Source organism: Callionymus lyra, chromosome 2 (assembly GCF_982586985.1).
Source record: "Callionymus lyra chromosome 2, fCalLyr1.hap1.1, whole genome shotgun sequence".
Classification (NCBI taxonomy): domain Eukaryota; kingdom Metazoa; phylum Chordata; class Actinopteri; order Syngnathiformes; family Callionymidae; genus Callionymus; species Callionymus lyra.
In genome coordinates, this window is record NC_141819.1 from 37184571 (window position 1) to 37210440 (window position 25870).

The 25870-nt window shown below is 40.1% G+C and overlaps 1 protein-coding gene across 1 annotated transcript in view; it reads right to left on the reverse strand.

Annotated features, from left to right (window-relative positions):
• The window catches only part of cachd1 (cache domain containing 1), a 60696-nt gene that overhangs the window by 18346 nt on the left and 16480 nt on the right, over positions 1–25870 (reverse strand). The window contains exons 2-8 of the mRNA XM_087784967.1: positions 14628–14690; positions 12577–12725; positions 5315–5421; positions 2476–2602; positions 1281–1425; positions 1007–1223; positions 784–933 (exon numbers count right to left, since the gene is read on the reverse strand). Coding sequence (XP_087641093.1) covers positions 784–933; positions 1007–1223; positions 1281–1425; positions 2476–2602; positions 5315–5421; positions 12577–12725; positions 14628–14690 — 958 coding nt within the window. The remainder of the gene's footprint in view (positions 1–783; positions 934–1006; positions 1224–1280; positions 1426–2475; positions 2603–5314; positions 5422–12576; positions 12726–14627; positions 14691–25870) is intronic.

Genomic DNA, 25870 nt, shown 5'->3' on the forward strand with positions numbered 1-25870 from the left:
GATGGAAGCACAATTGTGAAGTAGAAAAGCGCCACCTAGTGACTCCAAAAGGATAGAGTGCAAAGGTTCCGGACACCCCAACCTTAAGGCCTTAGACGCTACCCTTTCATGGCTTGGTAGAAACGGCAGCGTACAAGTAAAGTCTGGGTCAATAAGCAAATCCAGAGTGGAAGAGATTCCAAACCCTCTTGAAGTGCCAAGGTAAATGCCCATGCCAGCGTGTAACAGCCTCAGTAGGTGCCTCCAGTTATAACCACACTGGGGTTGCATGTACTACAAACTCAGCCACTCGACATCAACCTGATCAAAAGCAAGTGAGTAGTACATTTTAAATTTACGTGTTATCTTCTTGCAATTGAGAATCCAAATGAATGGAACATCTATCCATCTATACGAGTCTGCCATGTTCTTGTACCGATTCTCAATGATAAGGGCCTCGTAGATTAATCGCTGTGGATCTCCCTGATCTTCATCAGTTTCATCTACTCAAAGAGACACATGATGATATTTAAAAAAATTCTCAGATCCCGACTTAAGTGGAAATAGTGTCTCACATTAATAGGCAGACGTACATGAATATGATACAGTGAAAAATACAGAACTCATCACTAACACAGACGCACTCTTTGAAGTCTTTCAGGTGAACCAAATTTACATCTCTGATGTAAGTCTAAATGGACGACTGATGCATGCACAGGCTTGGTGGGGGATCAAAGATGCACATATGGAGGAACAAAGACAATTTAGGCTTCACCACTTCACGAGCACTACACACCAACGTACCGTTCATGAGAGCGTAGGTGAGGATCATCACGGAGTTGTTGAGGAGCTTATTTTCCTCTCGGACCACACTGAGCGTCGCTCTCTTCTCCTGCTCCGATGACTCTCTGGATGTGACTCCAGAAGACAGGTAGATGATGATCATGTCGGTGGCTGGAGGAGATCAAAAACCCTCATGTTAACAATAAAGATGGAGCGGTTTTTGGAGAATTATGACTCTTCCTACTTGAGCAGTGCTTGCTCAGGCTGCTGGTGTTTCGGAGCAGCTGGAAAGCTTTCTGGAATCCCGCCGCGTGTTGTGTGGTGCTCTCAGAGGACTTGATATTCGAGATGAAGGTGCTCATCTTCCTCTTGGTCTCACTGGTGGCCGGAGACAGCAGACTCTTGTAGCACTGGTCCAGAGTACACGAGCGAACGGTTTCCGCCACCGACAGGATGGAGATCTAAGATGGAGCACGGGTTAGTGGACCATCGTCAGGAGAAGCTTCTCATCAACTCACCTTGTCGTGTTCATCTACAGCATTCAGAATGACCAGCGCAGAGTCCCTCGCAATCTGAAGTTGTGTTTCTGTTAAAGACGCACCGTGGTCCACCATCACGACAATGTGTTTGGACTGAGGTCGCACCGCGGCCACGTACACGGGTCTGCAAGACAGAGACCACACTGATCCATCGACTCAAATCATACAAACCCGAGGTCACTCAAGTATGAAATACCACATTTGGTCAGCAGCTAATTTTTTTACCATTAAAATAGGATTTTAAATATAAATATTTTCTGTGATTTCAAGTCTAGCTATTATTTTAAAGATGGTGGGTAACTTTTCCTTTAGACCTCCACTGGATTGGAGACAGCAGTTGCATTCATTTCCATTATGACTTAAGTTTTAAAGGAGCTTTTTTCGAGGAAGAGAAAACAAATCCAGAAAGATATTCTCACTCGATTCAAAACAAATGCAAATGAGGCTTTTATTTTGTAAATAATTATAATGGTAGCCCGATGACATGCTAATGTATGCTACATGCTAACGTATGGTGGGTTTCCATAATCCTAGAAAATGAGCAAAATCTTATTTGAGAAACTCAAGAAATTACACATCAGCAGCGACTGATAAGGCAAAACGATCTAACTTTGTTGAGAGGTCTTGTGTATAAAAAGAAAAAAAGACTTTTATCTGGTCATATTTTGTATTAAAATAAAAAATATACTCATTTTCTGTTTTTTAAATAGTTTAGTTTTCATTATCTCATCATGTCCAACAATAATAACAGTACCAATAAAAAATATTAAAGTAAAAATAAGGGGAATAACAGGAAACATTGAAGATGGTCAACTATAGTGATTTGTGTAGTGAAACATGTATAGATATCGACTTGATATGAACTGCCAACTGATCCTTGTGTTTGCTAAACACAGAGGTGGAACAGCGCTGTGAATCTGCCCGTGGCCTTCACGAGTCCACAAAACAACTAGATGGCAGAGAGCAAAGAGAAAGAAGGGTCTTTCATTGGTGGTCTCTGATGTAAAACCCCGTAGGTGTTAGATTCCAGCAGGATTTAGTGGTGCCGGGCCACATTCCTGCAGCGCAAGTGTGTGTGTGGTCAAGAGTCTGACATCAACATGCTTCTGGATCCAGCCTGTGCGAGGTAACGTACGAGTGAGGACGCTTCGGGCCGTAAACTTGAGGTACAAACCTGCTGCGGTGCTCGTAACTTCCTTTACAGTGAAACTTGTGCGCAGGGAAGACGGTGAAGATTCCCTCCTCTGAGCTGAAGTACTGCCACTTGATCCCGGGATTTGACTTCAGGTTGTCGGCCAGCACTGGAAAAGACACATTATCCGTAAGTCAAGTAACAAAATATGACCTGCTGAGTAATTTTATGTGGCTCCCTCCATATGGCTGCCTCAAATAAAAGGATATTAATGTTGTAATTCATCTTGATATTTATGACGAATGAAGACGCCAGTGTCTAAGATAAGGAACCAACATTTTCTATATCATATCATATTAAAGTAAAGAAATATTATCTTATCTTTCTCTTCAGGGGAGAAAATCTCATGTATCTTACGGTCATTAACATTGACATTTCAGTTCTGATCCAAACCTCTGTATAAACTCTTCATGAGTGTTTTCTTCTTCATGCAGCTGAACATGATCATTAGTTCATTGGTTCATTGGTTCATGGCACATCATCCCTTCACACACGTCCACCTGAGCCTCTCATAAACAGGAACCACTCAGATGTGTTGATAGTGGGAGAAGAGCTCTATATACAGCCGTCAGCCGACACGTTTCCACTCTGCCACTAATGTTTAGATCTGCTTGGAAGACGCTCACGGACTGGCCGGCCGGAGTAACACACATGGTTCCATTCTTGGACTTATGTAAACACAGATACGCTCTGATTCTATTGGAACTCTCCTTCGGGAACATCCAGAACAAAGCAACAGCTTCAATCACGCTTCAGATATATAATCCATTTCTGATCAATAAATCCACTAGCAGCATTGTTAGTTAATTTGCTTTACCTCACTTCAATCCTCCCCATCTTTATTTTGATGCAACTTTAATGTGTAGCATATCATTTCAAGGCTCTTTCTCAAAAACGTCAAACAACTTTTGAAGACACATTTTTCTTAAGACATTTAGGCGAGCAATTCTAGCAGGAAAGTACTGTGAACTTCAAGATCTTGAAGTCGCATCATGACTTTGTATAGATCTTTACACTATACAACAAAGGTGTCGAGCTCAATCCCACAAGAGGCCAAAACAACAAAGTCACGGGCAGAATAAAAGCTTATGTTTATGGAACTTTAAAAAAAACAATAATTATTGGGAAGCAAAAACATTCACCTTCCAAATTCTGTTTCAATTGATTATTACTGTCTGAGAACATACGTTTTCAAAAATGATGGTATTTTCTCTGAAGTAACAGTTTTCTGTGCCCATGGTTTTCAGTGAAGTTTACTCAAAATAAACCTTTAAACTAGTGAAACTAAGTGAAAAACAAATCTTTTTCATTTTTTTGCTGATTAAGTGTAATAGTAAGTAAGTGTTTTCTGTCAGGAGCCAAAGGGTTTATTGATTTAAAGGATGTGACATGGCGAGCCGGATTTGTACTTGAGTTTGGAACATGTTATAGGACACACCTTCAAAACAAATATTGGAATATGTCTGTTAATGTCAACGATGAAAAGTTATTACCATACAAAGCTTTCTTTGAAACCCGAAAATTAAATTTTGTATGATTCCATGTCTTGTCAACATTTTAGGGGATCTTATGAAGCACAAATATTGACAGTTCTGTAGAAACTACCAGCAGGTACTCCATCCATATATTGATATTGATATTCTGTCTTGCTTTTCTTACACTTTCATTCCTCTCTCTTTCTCTCACCACAAAACACAAAGTTGGATGAATAATGAGGAAAAAGACAGAATAGATAAGGTGTATAAAAAGAAAACATCGCTCTAATCAGCAGCACTTCATCATTTCCCTCCCACCTGCTGGCATCTCCATTGTGGCGTTCAACTTTACCCTATGAAAAAAATAGTCCCTCTTCATTCATCATCTTCTGCCTCTTAATTATCCCTCACCCTCCCCGGCCTCGTCGTGGTGGCGTGTTTAGACTGGGCTGAGACCAGCAGGACAAGATGAATGTGTGGGGAGCAGGCGGGTCAAGGAGGGCTGAGTGAGAGGAGATTGGAGTCGTCTGGGTAACCTGAGGAGGGTTGAAGACCCCGGCCATAGTGACGGGATATGAATGGCGCTGATTATGAATGGCGTGAGGAGAGACGAGCCGGGAGGGATGTCGAGAGGTGTCGGCAGAAATGGGTCCGCAGATGAGGAACATGGTCAAATCTATAAATAATTTTGCAGAGAGAAGGGAAGTGTCTCTAAATAACTTAATCTCTCTTTCTTCTTAAATTGATGCGGCCGTCCTTTAGTTGTCACGTGATTAGTCGGTGTTGCAGGATTGGCTGAAAGTTCGATCCAGTAGATCTATACTGTAGTATTTTCTTGTGGCACTATTATACTTGCATATATATATTGAATTTCAAAGGTTACAAATGAGAAAAATATATATATTTAAAAAATATGCTTTTTAATTAGAATATAATATATAATTGTAAAAAAAAAAAAAACTACTTTTATTTTATTTTAAATTCAATTTTTAAAACAACAACAAATGTAACCTTTCAATATAGAAATTATTCAATTCAATTGTTTAAAAACATTTCAATAAAGAAAGTAAAAGTTGCAACATTTCAAATTAAACTTTTCAATATTCTAGTGACACTGATGGCAGTACTGCAACTGCAACTTAAGCTGCAAAAGTGATGGCAAGTGAACACAAGCTGTGGTCGGATCTTAAATCAAACACAGGTGCACATGTGCAATGCAGATGATGTTCTGACCAGCTTAGGTCCACTGGAATATTGTGGAGCATAAATGCATGCCAAGAAGTAACAAGAGAACCTCATTGAGGATTAAAACTTGCATGTACTGTGTTTCGGCTCGGAGGACAAACCTGAGTTGAGGTCTCGACCCGGGTTGAACGCCCGACTGTTGACGTTGGGTGAAAGTCTGTCGCAGCAGATGGTCTTGCACACGTTGGTGTTGAAGTTACCGTCAAACCTGAAGACAAACAAAGAAATGTGAGTTTACAACACGTTTGGTTCAAGGGTTTTGTACGTGACGACTCCTATTCACGAACCGCTCGATGTTACAAAAGATGTAGGTAAGTCGCAGCTCGCTGGACTGGAAAAGGTTTTAATTCATGACGCACATAACAGAACCAAAAATGTGTTTGGTCCAATTCTTATGGAGATATTAATGTGTACATAAGTGGATAAACAGCTTGATGGCTCTTAAGACAGTTCAAGTGATTCCAACATTTATTTTAGAATTAATTGCACACATCAGATTAAGCTTCGAGTAGCTGGACATAAAAAGTCTCTGGATAACCATATACACAAGAATTAGTCACTGTGACTTGAGTATTTGGATAGTTTTTCAAACTAGTAAAATCACACATACATACATATACTGTATTATCTCACTTGACTGGCTTACTTCCGGTCTTGAAATGAAAAACTCATGAAACAAATGAATCACTCACATGCAAAATAGTACCATGGAGTTCCATGTCTGGACAGGAAGTAAGAGCAACTCATCAAACAACTGAATCACCAACACCGGAATGACTCTGTGACTTGAGTGATGGGACAGTTGTTCAAACTAAACAAATGGACTTATTTTGACTTGAATTTCTGGATAGGAAGTTGACCAAACTCATAACAACTGAATCACACACACCAGAGTGAGACTATGTGACCACAGAAAAATAAAAGATGTCCAAACAAGTGGAACAACTGAATCCCACACATAGATACAAGATCATTTGACTTAACTCTTGTGATACCTCAAGGTCAAGGTGACCCGAAAACAAATGTGTTTGTGGTATCCCTTGGGTTATCACTGGGTCAAAATTAACCTGGCTTCCAGAAATACATATGCAGTGGTGGAGGTCTTTTAACTTGACCAGGAGACAACACAAGGGATACCATAAACACATTTGTTTTAAGGCCTTCCGGTCATCTTGACCCTGAGATAACACAAGGGTCAAAAGACTTGACAGGAAGTTTGGCTGAAACTCCTAAAACAAATTAATCCCACACACCAGATTGGAAAACCTGCTAAAGTCACCGAGAATCAGACTAATGAAACTACTAAAAAACACATGTAAACTGGCAGTTGGACAGGAAGTAAGAACAAATCATGAAACGCGCACATATAAAAGAAAACATTGCGGTCGTTCCTTTGATATCCTTAATCATAAAATTCAAAGTGAAAAACTGTTAACGATGGTTTCCACTCATGTAAATACCACACCCATAAGTTTAGTCTGGTGTAAGTAAGTCTTGGCCAGTTAAGTAGCTTGACCTGTTTTTTTGTGAAATACCTGCACCTGAAACAGGAAGTACGGGCTACCTAAAGGTCAACAGAGGACCATCAAAATTAAACACCACGTCTTCTCATTGTGTAGCTACAATGACATGCGAGTATTCAGACCGATTTCCTTTTGATTTGTAGCACGAACTCTTTGAAGGTGTCGTTGAATCAGAATTCACAGACCTACAGTCACACAAACACAGAGCCGAGCCATTGGTTTAAAAATAGTGCATGTGTGTGTGTCGACAGTAAAAGTTAATAGCTGACAAATGAGGGAGCTGCAGTTGGGTTCTGCACTGCAGCAACACTGCGAGGCTTTGATTCTTCCAGCGCTCCTCCTCCCCACCAGCCCATTCTCTGGCGTAGCAACACACCCGCGTCTGCACGCCGACCTGGCGCTGGCCCGGTTTGACTGACAGCTGCTGTGATGTACGGGCTGCTTTTGAACTTCACTCGGCTCCAGTCCCACAAGGCCAAAATCATTACCATTCTCCTTCGACGCGCTCTGCATAGAGGCGGGCGGGACGGACGCTCGGCGAAAATGTGTGCCAGATAAAAAATACATTTGCAGACGCTTTGAATTCCACATGAAAAAGGAAGAAAAGGCGAGCGGCGGAGCAGGATTTAAATTCTGATCTTAATGAGGGTGAGAAAAAAGGCACACGGGCAGGATTTGTCGTCTAAATATAATGGTGTTAACACAAGAAATCTTGGGATTATTAATGTATAGCTGGACGCTTAATGCATAATTATCAAGCCAAGTAGATGCAGCCACAAGAATAATCCTGGCGACACACTATTAACATTAATATGTTAATTCACACCCGCTGAAATACTTTTTCCTGGGTTGAAAGAGGGGACAGTATGAGCTTCTAAATATGGAATCACTCATTGAAAGTACATGTGTATCTAAATGTATCACCCCTAAAAATGATATTTTATTTCCAAAATACTGCATCGATATTTAACAGAACTTAATCAATTTTTTTCATTTAAAAAATACATTTTTAATCATTTTTTATGCTTTTTTGGTTCATATTTCGATAAAGTGTGAAATCTAAAGACAACTCCTTTATTTATTTACAATTTACATGAGGGTATTTCGCAGGATTTGTTCATTTTTGAGTGGCAATTAAACTCTGGCCACTAGATGGCAATAGTAATTACTTTCTCCGCTTCCCAACAATGACTGAGGACGAGAGGAGACAGTCCCCTTAGCGGCTTTTAAGACAAATGAAAACATATTTGTATAGAATCATATGGTCTGTAAATTCTTCAACACCAGAGTCAAGTACTCGACAATACTACAAATATATCCTTGTTACTATAGTATCACAATATATCGCAGCATATCGTATCGTTTGGCCCCAATTGTGATACGCATTGAATCGCCAGATTTAAGTTGTTGATTTCATTATAATAGTTTTCATGCTATTAAAGAAACTGTAAGCAGGAGGAGATGGTAGTTAATTAGTTCATTTCACGAAATATCGTCAAGGGCACAAAAATAGAGTCGGTGTGAAGGTCAGCTTTGTGTCTGTTTAACTATTAAACAGCTTCTCAACCTCCAGTCCACTCCCTCCCTCACAATTTGCTGACAGGGCACCAGGAGGATCAGCTCGATCTGACGGTGTGTGAGGACACACACACTTGATCCCGTCGTAAATCTGCCAGGAGCAACGTCGGTGAGCCTGGCGATGTCGAAACAGGAGCTTAGAGAATCCAAAAAGAACATGAATCTTTGATGTTTTGGATTTACGACACAAGGTCGAGAAACATTCTTAGCTTCGCACCATTTGCTGGATTGAATGACATGGTAACGCACGTCAGCGGAGGGATGTTCGGAGCAATTATGCAGCGAGAAATCTCTTCAAAAGAGTTCAAATCTGATGGAATGAGCACACCGGTGCGTCTTAGATAATCAAGTGACGCTCCTTTTTATTTCTATTTTCTACATCAGGGATCGTGGCAAATTGCAGTTTAACCTAGAGGTGCTGATCCCCATCCCCGCCACTTCACCTTCAAACTGCCTCCAGCTGTTGTTTATACTTTTCAACCCATCGACAACTCTTCAGAGACGTCTCTCTCCAAGACTGATGGAACGACAGCAGCAAGTGTCATGCTTAGGTCAGGCGGTGAGGGGGGGCTCAACACACTTCTCACTTTTACAACTCGTGTCAGTGAAACCGTCAGAGTAAGCATCTGCTGATCTGGTGTTGAACACACAAACACACAGACAGACTCCAGCTCTGCGAGACACATCAGTTAGCTATTTTCAGGAGAGCCAGCAGTGATTAAAGCATACCACCGAGCGCTAAGCATCCCCCCCCCCCCCCCCGCCCCTTCAAAATTATAGCCCAATGGCTCCACTCGACCCCCCTCTGAACTGGGGCCACCCTGACCGGGACCCTGGAAGGCAAAAGAACTCATCGGTATTCATGTGAGCCTTCTTTAGAACACATGGAATTACTTTTTCAGGGGAAAATGTGACTGGAAGTAACTTCTACTACTAGTTATTTATTCTTGTTTTAAATATTTTGCGATGTTTCCGGTATCCTTCAGTATATTTTCGTGACAGTTTGAGAGTTTATAGTTTCCATTTTTGTTAAACTCTAAACTTTTGGCATATTTTGTGAGTTCTGTCTCCTGCAAAAGCTAACTTTTAATGAACAGAGATTCTATTTACACAATATTTTTGGTATATATTTGTTGTGTATGGGTTTATTTTTGGTTGCCTATTTTTACCTTTGTTTAGATTTGTTGAAGATATTTTGTCTTACTTACTTACATTTTCTTTTGCTTTATCAGACCTAGAGTCAGATTCTTTTTTAGTAAACACGCATGTCCAGCCCTTTAAGTATATTGTTATATTTCTTAGTCATTTAGGAGGTCGTATTACTTTTTTGCATCTTTTTTTTGTTGTGTATTTATTCAGACTTACGGACAGTTTTTTTGGGAAGACAACCTTTTATTTTGAAACTATTTTCTTAGATGGGTCTATCGCTGTTCCACAAAAATATTTTGACTGCTTTAATTTTTTTTATTTGCCTTTACTGATATTTTTCGAGGGAGTTTTTTAATCTGCAGGTTAACACACATGTCACGTTTGTATGGAGAACATTTTCTGAGCCAATTCAATTTCTGGTTTTAATCTTGTTTAATTTAATGTAAAATGTACATTTTTATTTTCATGTAAGCCCCTCACAGGCCTAACTAAATTATGTTTTATTTATATCATTTGTTTGCAATGTTAGCACTAGAATGATTTCCCAGTAACACAAAATAATGTTTGTCATTCTTGCAGCAACATCACTTGTGTCTCCTCCTACTCTTTCAGTTGTAAAGCTGCCTGTGACAAGACAAGAGGATTAACAAATAAACAAAAAATATGTTATTCACGAGCCTCAACCTCAAAGATTGCAGTCATCCTGGTTAATTTGCAACATCTTTGTGTCGTTTAATGTCGTGTTAAGAAGTCACAGTCGGCATCTTGAGCTCAGGAGTAAAAATATTCTCGGAGTATCTCATGATGCTGCATGAACCCCGAAAAAAAATGAAGCAGTGTGCTGCTTTTTTTCCTTCCCCTGGGGAAGTCGCTTTGAAGTGCAGGGATCTATCAGAATTCGGTTTGGTATGTTCAGCTTCCCCCACCAGCCGCACTTCTCTGCCTCACGCTGCAGTATTTCAGTCCTCAAATGGACAGGAATTGTTAGCATGTGAGCGTGTCAGCAAACATACATGGTGGGCGTGTGATCGGACTACAGGTGGTCATGGTGGCGGCACACATGGGTGACCTTGCAGCCTGTGAAGTCTGCTGTGTGAAAACTTCAGAGAAATCACCGCTGATAGGAGCAGGACTGGGAGAGAGACGGGTGAGTGAGGGAGAGACGGGTGAGTGAGGGAGACAGCTGTGCCTCTGCAGATTAGAGACCGATGCTCGGCTTTACTTTGAACTGGGTTTTTGTGTCTGCAAGTACCAGTCGTTGGTGGAAAACTGGGTCTTTGCAGCAGGTTTAGGAGAATTTCGGATGGTTCAGTCAGGTAGTCGGACAAAAATTGAGGAGAAAGGACATTTGATGACATCAGCAGTTTTATTATCATCTTCACAGCTATTGGCTCAGACGCTAATGTACCTTCGATGTCATGCAAAAGTGGGACATTGTTTACCATTTGGGAAGAAAGCTCCCATTGGAAGTTATATAAAGCAACTCTAACTGCTTTACAATAAATGTGAGTTGCTACTTAAGTCACAAGCTAACTGTGAACTAATCATACTGCAAACTAAACTAAAAACACTGGATCTTTTCATCTGGTTAAATTAATCGAAGGTAACAGCTGACTACAAAATGTGATAGGCTAACTAGATCCAAATAACTGACAGAAAGGTGTATACTGTATTTTCCACGGTAAAAACGACAGTGCGCCTTGTATTCCGAAGCGTCTTATATATGAACATTACCTGGTGGGTGACTTGTTTACAAACACTTTCATGACTCGGACTGAGCCGACACGCTGTGGGCGGGATTACATCATTGCGTCATCGCGGGGTGGGATTAACGACGCACGTCACATCATGGCGGACGTCTATGGAGTAAGATTACTGCCGTCGTTTTGAGCGAGTGTGTCTTGGTTGTTGTACACTCAAAACATTTTGTTTGCGCAAATTCACTCTGCTGTGCTGCGCATGTCATATGTCATACAATGTCATACATGTGCGTTCAACATGTCATACACGCGCTCAACATCTCTGCTGTACACTAAACATTTGTCTGCTCACAACACCAGTCTCACGCGCTGCTGCTTGAAGCCTTTTAAACATCATTTGAACATCGTAACTATGGGAGTGAACGGAGTTGTCAGAACGCTTGATAAAGTTTGACTTTATCTGACTGTTTTGTTGACATTCCCTTCAGCACAGCTTTATCTAGTGGATGCATAACGCAACCCAGTCAAACTGTATCTTTTATTCTATGCGCCTTATAATCCGGTGCGCCTAATAATGCGGAAAATACGGTACTAAACTGAAACTAGCCAAGTAGTGACCAATATATCATATACTACGCGCCAACAAATACCAAGCTATATTCCATTATTAAAAAATAAAGGTTTACCCTTGTCTACAACTTATCATTAGTTGTATACCATTTGCTGCTAAACTAGAATACTAACCACTAAAGAGGTAACTGCTATTCTGAACATTACTAATTGTAAGTTTACGCTGCTACAAATAACCACCAACTATGAGCTTGTCGAAATACTGACCAAACCCCATATTACAACCTAATAATCACAAGCTAGCTGATCACAAGCTAACCAGTTGCTGTAGTCAGCTATTTACGTGCAAATTAATAAGGGACAGTATGCTAAACTGAAACTAACCAAGTAGTCACAAACGTATAACATACTAAGAACCAACAGCAAGTTAAGTAAACAGAAGCTTACTGCTTGTACCAAGTTATATGACAATATTTAAAAAGAAAACTGTTAACTGTTGTCTAAATCTTGTCGTTAATTATAGGCCAAGAACTGCTAAAGAAGAATACTTACCACTAAAGAGGTAACTGCTATTAAGGCACCCACTTATTTCCACCAAACCCCTATCACAAGCTAGTTAATCACAGGCTAACTGTTAACTGTGGTAAGCCAACTACGTCCAAATCGCTGAGGTCAACTACATACCAAAATAAGCTTTTAAGATTTTTATCAGCAGCTGATAACTGTGCTAGTTAGTATTGGTAAGGTAACTACAAAACTGTAGGAGAACTGAACATTTGGAGGAGGCAGTTGGTCCATAATCCATGCTAAAGAGACACAGCCGGACAAAAGATGATCACTCACTCCATCATGGATGCCGGGATGGAGCAGCAGTCCTGGATGGCGGTGAGCGGGGACGTGAGGTGGGCCGTGTACGACGCCTCCACCACCTGCTTGTTCCTGTTCACCACGTCCAAATACCGGTTGAACTTTTCCCGAATCTTCTTGGCCAACTGCAAGACACGGAGGAGGGTGTGAGCGATGGAGAGTACGAGCACGAATGGAGAAGAACAATAGGAATAAGACACGCACACCAAAATTCCGGAACAGGAAAATGTAACAACGCAAAAAAAACTTTGTGAGTCAAGTTACAGAATGGGGCTTGTTTAAAACACAGAAGGGGCCTATTTCCTCGGTAACTAGAAGCCCTTTGTTCATGATTAGTGGAGCCGCTGAAGGGCCGGGATTCAGGGCAGGAACAAAGTCACCGCAACCGACACTCGTACACCTCATCAGCCGGCTGCCGCCGCTATTAGGGGGTTGAATCGGTGCCTGGAGCAGTCGCCCGCAATTACCCCTCCTTCACCACCGGGTACACACACGGATACAGAGCCCAACACACACTCCGTTGTCCTGGCTAGTGGTGTGTAATGGCAAGAAAATATGTATCACAATACAGAGGCAACAATATGATGTATTGGTATAATGTAGTAACAAGGATATATTTTTAGATTGTAGTATTGCCCGAGTAGTTGACTCTGGTGTTGGAGAATTTACAGACCACATGACGTGTTGCGTGGGTTTACTCCGGTTTCCTCCCACAGTCCAAAAACATAGAGGTTAATTGAGAACTTTGTGAAATTGTCCATAGGTATGAGAGCATGGTTGTCCGGCTTTGTATGCCAAGGTGTCCCCTGCCTCTCGCCCCATGATTCTGGGATAGGCTCCAGTCTTCCCGCGACCGCGACCCCGGATAAAGCGGTTGTCAATGAATGAATGAATGACTCTTGATGAAGTCGTAACCGCTTTCATTTGTTTTGAAATCAAAATATGTAGGAACATCTGTTTTAAACGGTGCTGTATCCTCTCGTCCTCAGTCGGTGCAGAGCTCTCACAGGATGTCATTGTTCCTTAAGCTGCAGAGGACGTACTGACTGCTGCCATCTAGCGGCCAGAAGTTTAATTGCAACACGAATATGAACGAACGCTGCAAATATTTAAACGTTATTTTATTTTATACACACTTTTTCAAGAATATTAACCCTAAAAGATCCATGATAAAAATTAAATGTGATTTGAAAAGCAATGTTTAAGTCGATCGAAATTTTCATAAACCCCGATTCCAGACTTGGAGAAACTCTGAGGTACTCTGCACGGAGCTCTTCCAGTTCCTCTTGTACCACAGCCTGGGACACGAACGGCACCCCAGAGTCTCATGTAGAGGTTTAGAGGTTCACGGCCACACTGGCATCAGTGTTTACAGCTGGGGCTGCAGCCAGATACTTGAGGGTGGGTAGCAGGGGGCACAGCTACCCACAGTCCATTTGTATTCTTCAATTAACCTCTGGAAGGATGGGACAGAGGGAGGAAACCAGAGGCAATCAGTGCTTTGAGGTGTAAATATGTGCTTGGTGATACACCAGAGAAATGCTACCATCATCCTGTCTGTTCTTGCTGCAGGCTGTTTACCAGTCTGTCGCCTCCCGCCACACGTCCCACAGTTGTGTTTGTCATCACTGGCTTCGACAACAAAGACGTTCCAGTGTTCCAGACACAACATAGAGCCGCGCTATCAATCTTTATGTTTTTGCCTTTTAAAGAAGCCTCCACTGGCTCTTACTTCACGGAGAAACAAACAGAAATTACGCACAACTTCAAAGCTGAGGAGACAGCCGAGCAGAATTTTAATAAACCCTTCGTTTCCTCACATGTAACACACACACACACACACACACACACACACACACACACACACACACACACACACACACACACACACACACACACACACACACACACACACACACACACACACACACACACACACACACACACACACACACACACACACACACAAACACAAACACACAAACACACAAACACACAAACACACCACAAGCACCATTGTTACTCACCTGCTGCACTTCTGTCTCTCCGTTTGATGTCTTCTCGGTGTACGCAAATAAGTTGAATATCCCCTGTGGAGAGAACGGAGATGGTTTAAGGATTCATGAAATAAAATATTCTATGAACATCATCTATGGAAGAAATATGAAGTCGATCATAATTGTTGCTGCTGAAATAAATTGTATTAAAAATTGATTAAAAACAGATTTCAACAGGAATTATTTACAATTTTACAATGTATTCTTTTAGTTGTATTAATTATGAGATTTTCTATCTTAAAAACATTACATTAACCGCTTTCACCTAATAGGTTTTCCCAATCCAAATATTTATTGATATTTATTCAATAATTTTCTGTCGACACTCAAACACTACTTATTAAATGTTGTTGATGTTATGGATATTTGCTATTTGTTGATATTAATGTAATATGTGGGGGGTTTCCTTTCATCAAACTAAATGACATATATTTTTTGGTATTGTTCTTGCTGTATTTGTGATATTGTTTATTTTTGTTTTGTTTGTAGTCGTTTCAGAATTAGTGATCTGGTGATTTAGTTTACCCGATCATTTGCCCTTTTAAAAAAAAATGTGACGTATGACCTTGATGTGGTTTATGGTAGTCTCGCGAAAAACAAAGAAACAGTATAAACTATATAAAAACAAAAAAACATTTGCAAATAAAGTCAACCGTTGTTGCAGGATAGGCACCACTATTCAGTCCACCATTGGATGAGATGCAAGTAAAGTAAGTAAGTAAAGTAAAGGTTATTTGTAAAGCGCCTTTCTAGACCAGGGTCAGCTCTTTAACAATCAGAAACAATACACAGTTAAAATATATATTTTAAAAGACCAAGACACATAAAACAAACACAGGAGTCCCAGAAAAACAAGGAAAAGCCTGCACAAATAAGAATGTCTTAAGATGTTTCTTAAAGGAGTCAGTAGATCCGTAAGCGTGTGATGAGCAGATTCTGATCCACAGACCTCAGAGCCTGAGCTGGGGTGTAAGGCTGGATCAGATCACTGATGTAAGGAGGAGCCTGACCATGAATAGATCTGAAAGTAAGAACTAGAATTTTAAAATTGATCCTGAAAGAAACTGGAAGCCAGTGAAGAGTTTTAAGGATCGGAGAAATGTGAGTTCTTCTACTAGAGCAGGTCAGACTTCTCTCTGCAGAGTTTTGTATTAAGTGCAGGCGAGACAGCTCCTACTTATTCAGAAATGAAAATAAACTGCTACAATAGTCTAAACGAAAAGACACATATGCTTGGATATAAGCTCCAGATCGTGTTGTGACAACATTTTCCTAAATTAGAGATTTTTCTCACTTATTTCATTTCAAGCGTAATTTGCTGAAGACAAAGGCGGTACTATGACATCTTTGTCATGTTCGTCAAGATATTGGTTGTATCTATGAAAAAGTTAAAATTCAAATAATGCAGATTGTTGTGTTGCACCACAGATGTGAAGAGTTTCTCAGATGCATCCGGACTATTTTTATTACTATCCACGGAGGGACGATAGACCTGAATTCCAGCCAAAACAACCAATCATTCGTGCGCAGCCCTGGCTTTCCCATCAGTGTCTGGCACCTGGAGGAAAAAGCCTCGCCTGTCCGCTCAGCGACATCAACTGAAGCTTTTTATGAGTCTGGAAGTTTGATTTCACCAGAGAAGCCCTTTAGCAGTCTTGGTATTTACATCATGATGTGAGGAGATCTAATGAGTCCCACTTACAGTTTTTAAAAGCTGTCTGGGAGAAATGCCGAACTGGAGGTGAGATAGAAAATGGCTGGGCTGATAGAAAAGGCGTTTTACGGCCGAGCTATACTAGTGATAAATTTATATTAGGTGTGTCAATGTCTACTCGTGAGAACGGTTACACAGATAACAAATCATAACCTTCTACTAAACCAATAAATGTTATTTCTTTCCTCCACTTTCACAACCATTTCTCAGAAGTATGTACAGAGTAAAGTGTGGTGTCAATGCAGTTTTGAGATTTTAAGTACACAATTGTAGTCATACATAAGTGCTGACTGTACGTTCCCCTGATTTTCTGGAACTCCTGTGTTGTTCTCAGTTTTATCTTGAACTTTAAAGTATATATTTTATTGAGTATTGTTTTGATTGTTTAAGCGCTTTGTGACCCTGGTCTGGAGAAGCACTCTATAAATACAAATTACTTACTCACTTCTCCAGGGTTTCAAATGTTGGTAAATTACAAAATAATATAGTGTGGCTGCATAGTACTACTATGCTAGTTGAATTTTCCAATTTTGAGAAAGCTATAGAATTTAAAGTAAGTAAGTTATTTTTATTTCATTAGCAGCTTTCGCAGACCAGGGTCGCAAAGCGCTTAAACTACAACAAAAATACACAGTTAAAAATACATACAAATTGTATAAAAATAACATAACTTAATTAACAGTCTCAGTTATGTTGGCTATAACTTAGTGCCTATGATAAGTGAACAAAAATAAATAATATTTTTCTGATAACAACCGGAAAGGCTTTGCTGGAATTGGTGTTATAAAACACAACTGTGTGTAACTGGTAACACAACAGTTACAAGCCTCAATTACCAGTGTAATACAGTGCAAGAAGAGATAAGAAGAAGATAAAGAAAATAAAGGGGAAAAGCAGTTGGAAATTAAGAAAGAGGGTTAAAAGATAAAGGCAGAATAAACCAAAGTAAAAGATACAAAAACAAAGATGAGAAAACGGGTTTGCCTGGACAGCGAAATCATGACGCTCGTCTCAGTGTTTAAAGGAGAGGAGTGTGAAGACAACAAAAACTACCTAATGTTTGTTTGTGCCGTTTGTTTTCTTCACAGCTGCACATCTGACTATTAAGTTTTATTTACCAAACTCAGGACGAAGCGCTTGTGTTGAAACAGTCTGGCCCAGTAAACACAAACAAGCAGAACCAAACCGAGCCAACTGGACAAAAGAAGGGAAGAATAATCGGCTCTCTGGAGGTCTGTTTTCCCAAACATTTCTTAGAAAACAAGAGGAAAACTCCTGCTGTTGATTAGCTACAGGTTCTCCGTCGCCTCCTCCCTCGTCTCCTGCGCTGCAAGTGTTTGTTGTTCGAGCTGCTTTGCGGTTTTCACAGCTATGAAGCAGCCAGGGAGGAATGCTCGCATCTGAAACCTGAGAGGCCTGAGGTTCTCCGGGCCACCGTGGGCCCCCGTGGCCTCCCGTGACCCAGAATCAAGCGCACGCACCGGCACAGCTACAGTAATGACTAGGAGTGCAACAAATAATGATAAACTTATATATATTTTCCATGATTCCATATCAATATTCAACAGCACTCTATTGTTATTTTTAATTATTTTTTTGCCTTCATATTTTATTTTTTCCATAGATATTTTATCGTTCACTCAATAAGGCGTGTATATTATAAATTTTTTAACTTGTTTTTTAATAGGAATATGGATTAACAACTAGCATGCAACAGTATTCACAGCCGGTGTTCATTTTTGTGTTGCAACTAATGTTAAAATTCAACTCTGCTGACTTACTCGCATGTTTCCTCTCCAAGATGCAGTAAGTTCCTCATCATGACTATGTTTTAATACTACCTAATGCTACTTAATAAAGTTCTCGCCGGTCTAAAATCTCGGCGAACAAGAGGTTACGAGAGCGGAGTCCATTATGATGTAACAATGGCTTGACTAATCACAGCTTAGAGGGAATAGTTAGTGGAAACAAGATTTCACCTACAGAAGAGTGGTTCAAAGGGGCTCAAGCAAATTTTCTAATGTTAATATTCAAATTAAGACAGTTTTGTACAAACGGACACGTACTGATGAGTACAATAGTGGTCCAACATCTATTTAAGACACACTTAATTCAACACATTAGTTGCCATTTAAATTGCAGGCCAGCAGCCAAATGAAGAATAAATCCCAATGACTGAGGACAAGAGGATACAATCGACTTTGTCTTTTAAAGCTGATGTCACGACATATTTTTGTATCAAAACAAATGAAAACAGTTACGACTTCATCAAGAGTCATGTGGTCTGTACATTCTGTAACACCAGAGTCAAGTACTCAACAATACTACAAATATATCCTTGTTCCTACAGTACAGTAATGCATTGTTTCTCTGCCTCTTTTTCACATTACATATCGTATTGCCAGATTCTTGCCAATACACTCCCCTCTTACCGATCAAGCGTGTCAGAATCATCCTAAACTACTTCAGCATGTTTCTCTGAACTTTATAAGAAAGAGCTAAAGGCGCCAAACTATCTCAGAGAAGAAGAAGTTTTTAAAAAGCAGCTAATCTGGCCAGCAATGCACTCAAACTCCTCTTCATTGATCACAGCCAACTGGTCTTTGTCTCATTAGGTCCGGTTTTTCAATCCACCCACCTCGGGGTTAATCCCGAGCACAGATGAGTGCTTCACAGGAATGGCTCAAGCTAAGCGGAAGCCCTGAGCTGCTCATAAGCACACGAAACCTGCGCTGCCTCCATTCTACGGCGATTTTCCGTTATGCATACACCACTATTGTCCGCACCACGGGTTGGAGAACACAAAGCTGGACCAGAGAATGAGGGAATCTGTTTAATTGGGTCTCTTTTGCGTCCGCACTTCTGCCAGACACTTAAGGGGGGGTGGTACGTCAAGCCACCTAAGGGGGATCTTTTCTTTTTAAGTAAAACCCTTTGTTCTTCATTGGCTGCTCAATGAAAACACGTGAAGCAGAAAACCAGACTCAAGACTTTGCACCATCAACCCTTTGGAATCTTCTTTGTTTTATTGAAAGTGAGGATTTGGAGGAAAAAAGCTCTTGCTAAAACAATGACGCTTTAGTTTATATTGGAATATTGAAAAACAGTCACATTACAGTCAGGGATATTTTGACAAAAATACCGACTTACTGAGTAGTTTTCTTAAAAAATAAAAAATTTAAGCAAGAAATGGATGAGTCAGCCATAAAAGAAGCGAGAGAGACCATAAGAGTGACAAAGAGTACAACCATAAAAGGAATTCAGCGCCTCAATAGCATATATACATCATGGTTCTGAAGAGATTAATGAGAAACCTTGAGAAACTAATACTAAGAATTATATTGTTTTAAAACAGAGATGACCGAAGAAAGGAAACCCTAGAGGATAAAGTAAAATTGGGCCGACATCAGCAAGATAACTGATGAATCAATGTGTTAATAAGTCATTCAAACCTCCTTCAAAGTGTTTTGCTTGAGGCCGTTTCAACTTGCAAAATAAGTCACTCAGGAATAAACACACATTAAGTTTACCGGCGTTTAACATGGCGCACTCATGCTAGATGTACATAAAATGTTTTCTTCCTTCGAGTTTAAAAAGATAAATGAATGGGAAATGTGTTTAAATCTGGGACCAGACCTCCTGACTGATACTGTACTACACCTGACCTCTTGCAGGTACTGGAGCTGAGGCCTACTGCTCCCCCACACTGTTAAGATGGAATGGTGAAAGGGGAGGAGACCCCAGGACTGAACAATGAATGCTAAATTCTAGTTTAACTTTTTTTTGTATTTACCCTAGCACGGTACATCAAGAAAAGTATTATTTTTAGTACCTTCTCCTCTCTGGTTCCAAGCGAGCTGTGCCGGTACCAAAAGGGTGTGACGTTGACCGACTGCCAATGATCGTGCAAAGAGTCATGCCACTAAATATTTATCGGCGTGCAAGTAAACTACTGTCTCCCAGTTCTGTGGCGCCATGTAATGACGGCCCCGCCCACCTCGAGCGCGGGGCTGGTGGAACCACAGAGTAGTGTCGTGTTGAGTAGGAATGGAACTGTATTGTAGAAATGTGCAAAAAGTCGGTTGCACGGGAAACGCCTCAGTATTCTCCCAGAAGAGCTGTATTGATTTAAAGGGTCGGCTTGATGAGCCAGAATGTGTCCCATTACCACACTTTCAATTTCACCCATTAGGACAGCAAGGATCAGCCCAATGACATTGATTTCCATACAATTCACCGAAAGCTCAAGAGACATTAAACACAGCTTCCTTCAAGTTGCTGGTGTTTAGCTCAGTCTTCTCTCATTTTTTTTTTATTCTCCCCAACAGCTTTTCCTCTCATTCTGCTTCTCCAACTAGTCCCCCGCCCCCAGCTAGCTCTCGCCGCTCATCGCACTACAAAGGCTTGAATCCGGGGAATGCAGCACAGGAGCTTCCACTCTGAACTGTCGATTTTTTTCTTCTTTTCCACTGCAACCTTTTGCCATGATTGCCACAGTCTCTGAGATAGAAAGCTCAGGCCAGAAACCATTTACAAGAAGAACAATCTGAAATCCAGTAAAAATATCTGTAACAGACCATTATAGCAGCTTCAAAAAGTTGAACCATACGGCCTCAAAGTCATGTGGCACAGCCTGGTATTGGTTAGTACTGGAAGCTTCAATTACATCCTGAGAACTCCAGTTTCCTCCCTTTAGGTACGTGTATGCGAGAGTTTTTGTCTGTCCTGCTACGTACTCAAGACCCCCACCTCTCAACCCAAGTAAGGTAGAACTCAAGCCACCCTACAACATGGTTAAAGAAATCACCAAAAGTTACAAGAAACAAAACCCAGAACTTCAGAAAATTAGATTAGATTATTTCTGCCAGAAAACACATGAGAAAAAGTGAAAAGGAAAATAACAAAACAAAAAACAAACCTCACATTGCGTCACATGGTACTATTGTCCCAGTAAATCAATAATAAAAAATGTCAACTCAAATCATAAGGTCCTAAACACCCTTAAGAAACCCCTTATAAAATCATTCCAAATACAACATAACAAACTTCAGCTAAATGGGAAAAAATTAGTCGTTTCCCTGAATATGATTCCAGGATGTCAGAAGAGAGAAGTTGTTGCCATGGAGCTAAAAACAAAACATCTGACAGATTAAAATCTAGTCTTTGCAAATTTATTATTCGTTTTCATCCGAGCGGGACTTATTGTACATGGTTCTGTTTAATTAAGACAGATCTATCAAGCAAACAAGCCAAGGCTGTTTTTTGGCCAAACAAGGGTTTTTTGATGCTAGGGGGAAAATTGCTGCCTCTCGCATGTAGAATCTTAACACAGGATCGACCGCTGTAATGTGACGTGAATAAATAAAAGCTTGGCTGTGTTTGAAGCGTGGGCAATGACTGACATACAAAGCTGATTTTATTTAAATTTCAAGTCAGGGATGGTCCATTTCTGTTTCACCCTCAAAGAAACACCAAGTTGTGTTGCCAAGTCAACATCGAGAACATAATCAAAGTACCAAACAAAACGTCCAAACACATATGGTAAACTTTCCCGTTCACCTCACTCCATTGTCACGCAACCAAACTGTAGGATAAAGTTTTCCTTTGAAGATACCAGTTAAGACGTGCCCAAACCAAATAGACCTCAAAAATGGGGTTTATTATTTCTGTGAGTACTCTATGCTTCTGAGGACCACCCCACATCTGACACATGATCCCAAATCCTGATTTTCTCAAAGAAAAGCCATCAAAACTACCTTGACACCAAAGTCAAGGTAAAAAAAAAAACAGTCGAGGCAAAAACCAGTAGTGCAACCAAGATTTTTTCTGTAACATTATCCTGACTGAGGTGTATTGTCCTTTGATTATGGGCGAGTGTTGAATCATCTCTTTTGTAGTTCAACAGTAACCATTTTCAATAGCTAAAAATAAAGTTGTTGCAATTATTGAAGGAACAGTCACTCGCTGTCATAAATGCAGGTGTAAGGCAAATTAGCTGCAGCTATTTCCTTTACACTTTACACTAGGTGTGATTCAGTGCCGTAAAGGAAGAACATTCAGTTCATTTGTAGAGCATTCCCAACATCTCAAAGTTTCGAATAAATGCATCATCCTTTATTATGATTGTTTTTTAATTTTAAGCTAGAGAGAAAAATAAAACCAACCCTAACCTTACTGAAATGTTGACACATTTTCAGGCTCTTCAAGCTCTCTTCTTCCATAAATGTATGTATAATGAGATTAAAGACTCTTGAATCTTCATTTGTGGATTTTGTGATGTTAGAACCAAACAAGAGAATCAAAACTTCATGTAGATCTTAGAGAGGACGATATTGGGCAAACATCATACATTAGGTCAGGCAGCAGCAGTCAAGAGATCAAGAACTCCCAATCGCCTAGAAACCTCCTCCAAAACCAATCAGAAAAAATTCAATATATGCTTCAAATGACATCCTGACAGAATAAGAAATCTACACTGTATTTTCTGAATGCATTCAAACATCTCTAAGACACAGTCAGGAGAAATAAAACTAGTCTGGGATACTGTTCTGTTTCAACACTTCAACAGACGACATTGTTGATGGAAGAGATTGGGACGGGATGGTATACGCGGTATTTTTCTGTAGTCTAGGTGTTGTTTAATCGTGTGGACATGAAACTATTTATAATGGTTGGAGATCCACTACAGCATAGGACAGTCTTGGAATTCCTTAATGATCAGCAGTGGCAATCTCTTCTTTTAATTTTAGATAACAAAATATATTTTGTAAAGGTTCGATATCACAGAACGCACCAGTCACAGGATAAATTCTTCTTATCTATGCCCTCGATTTTTCCCCACATCCAGGTCCCATCCATGAAGACCTGTCAGCTTACAGGTCCAGGATTCCCAAAATAACAAAAGCCCTTTTGTCTTAACAGCGTCTTAACAGAATGGTTCAGATCTGGGCCCAGTCCCTCGCACCCCTACACCAACCCGAGAGGTCTCAGCTCGGGATGTTTGCTCACGCTCTCCACCAGACAGGATATAATGCTTTCCACATGTGGGAGAAAAAAAGGAGGTGGGTGAGGGGACGAAAGGGGGGAGTGGAAGAGGACAGTGGAAAAAAGTGCACTCAAATAAAAAACGTATAGTAAAGCCAAATGTGTTTGAAACCTAAAGAGGTTAGGAATGTTTCTCTGAATTAACCCAAGATAAGAAACCTCCGACGTTTGAAAATCAACGTATTTTTGAAGTAATTGTAGCGCCAGGCCCTGGTGCATCATGGGAGCGGCGACATGCTGTTAAAAAAGCCAAGTGGATGTGAAAATAGGTTCCGGAGATAGATCAAAGCTGCATACCTGAGCACATCCATTACACTGATAACCATCTCAGAGGCGACAAGGAGCAAAACAAAACCACACACAGAGCTAAATTAGTTCAGGAGGAATGTTAAGATGATAAAAAAAACTGTAACACTGATTCAATTGAACGGGTCTATAAAATCAAGGGAGTATGCGCTCACACCAGCCAAGAGACTGGCCAAAGGATTATACGTCCAGCATGTGGCCAAGACCAAAATTCCGGAAAAGGCCCAGACCCCAAACCCCAACATTAGCCCCAGTATCCATTTTCTGCACTTTAAAGTTCTTACTTTCAATTAAATTAGTGGTGAAGTCATGAATGTTGACGCTAATGTCTTCAGTCAAGACACAATATATGGCTCCGATTTAAACTTCTCATTTGAGAGTTTTATTCACCAGTCAATTTTGATTAGTATTTCATTTGTTATAAAGTGTTCTACGCCATCATATTTGTTGTGTCAAACGTTATTTGCTTGCATTACTGAAAACAAATGTGTTTGTGGTACCCCTTGGGTTGTCTCTGGGTCAAGAGATAATACAAGGTTAATAAAATATTTGGCTATTGCTCCAAATTCTGGCACATTTAGTTGTTTTATGGTCAATGGTCATAAAGTTTGGGCAGTTTCTAACTTTTACAGCATTATTTACTTAATAAGACATCAGAAACAAGAAAGGCTGAAGCTAGCAAGCAAGCAAGCTAGCAGGTATGAAGGCTTCGTATTAGCTCCACCTGCCTGTTATATTTGTGTCTTCCCACTTTGTTTTAATAACCATTTCTATTTGTTCCAATGTTTATAGTATTATGGGTTTGGATTTTGTCATTTTTGTTCTACCTTTTTAATTCAGATTCGCCTCACAATTGAGAAAAACAGGAAACGGAGTAGCTAGCCCTTTAAAGAATTACCCAGGTGGTCATAATGTTTGCAGATCGTGAGGCTATTAAACCTCGGCACAGATGTTTTCTTTGAAACTCACCTGCTTGGACTATAAAAGAGCAATTTTATCAATTAGGATCAGTCAGAGGAAAGTTTGTTTTGCGGAACAATGTTTGTTTTCCGACACTTGTAGGACTTCCCGCCGACACCAGCCGGCGAGATTTGGAACAGATAATGGAGAGAAAGGTCATCAAACTGGAAGGGTGGGAAGACAAGTTCCCCGGGGTGGTCTCGCTCTCGGGTTTCACGGCTCACAGTGAGATCACGTCTGGCCAAGTTTTCAGAGGAGACGGAAACAGCTCTTGAACGATATCATCCCAATGAAGATACAAGCGTAGATTAACAGAACATGACTCTCAAAGACTAATGTAAACCTTCGCTGTTTTTCTAAAAAACATACTCAAGTTACTCCGACTCGTGTGGTTCCAAATGTATTGTATTTTTACGTATAAAATGTCTTGTTCTTTTTCTTACTGTGCTTTCCTTCTTTAATAAAGAATTTGATATAACAGCCACTCACTTTCTCCCCCTAAATTATTTATGTTTAAAGATATTTATTGTTTATCAATATTAGTTTTAAGACCATTTTAAAATGTTTTTTTATTTTCTTTAACTTTGATTTTTTTTTTATTTACAGTGTTTTTTTCCTTTTTCTGCCACCATTTCATGCTTTCTCCTGATCTTGCGTATTCCAAGTTTATTTATTTTCTTCCATTTATTTTCGAGGGAAGATTGGATCTTTTTCTGTACCAACTGTTTTCTGACAATCCCAATTTTAATAAGAAAAGTTTTGACGTTTTTTTCCATCATTTATTAATGCCTGAGTAACTAAAACTATGCAACTTTATTTATTCATCATAACACATGAATCTAGCAAAAGTGCGACACAAAACTTTTCTTAATGATGTTGCTAAAACACAACTTAAACATCTCAATTTTAGCAAAATGTGATATATTCATAGTTCACAGTATCTTAGACAGTATACACAATTATTTAGTAAAAATATGAATACATTATCACTAGAATGATGTTGAAATCACAACAGAGTGGATCTATCGGACCACATTCATTTTTAGGACGGGCCATGATTACTGGACTGAGGTCTGGACTCTCGAGGGGGACGACCAGTGAGGTGCGGTGAGCAAGAAAAAGAAAAACCTAGATTTGGCTAAATCTCAGAATCAAACACACTAGAAGATTTATGCACACTCGGAGCTGT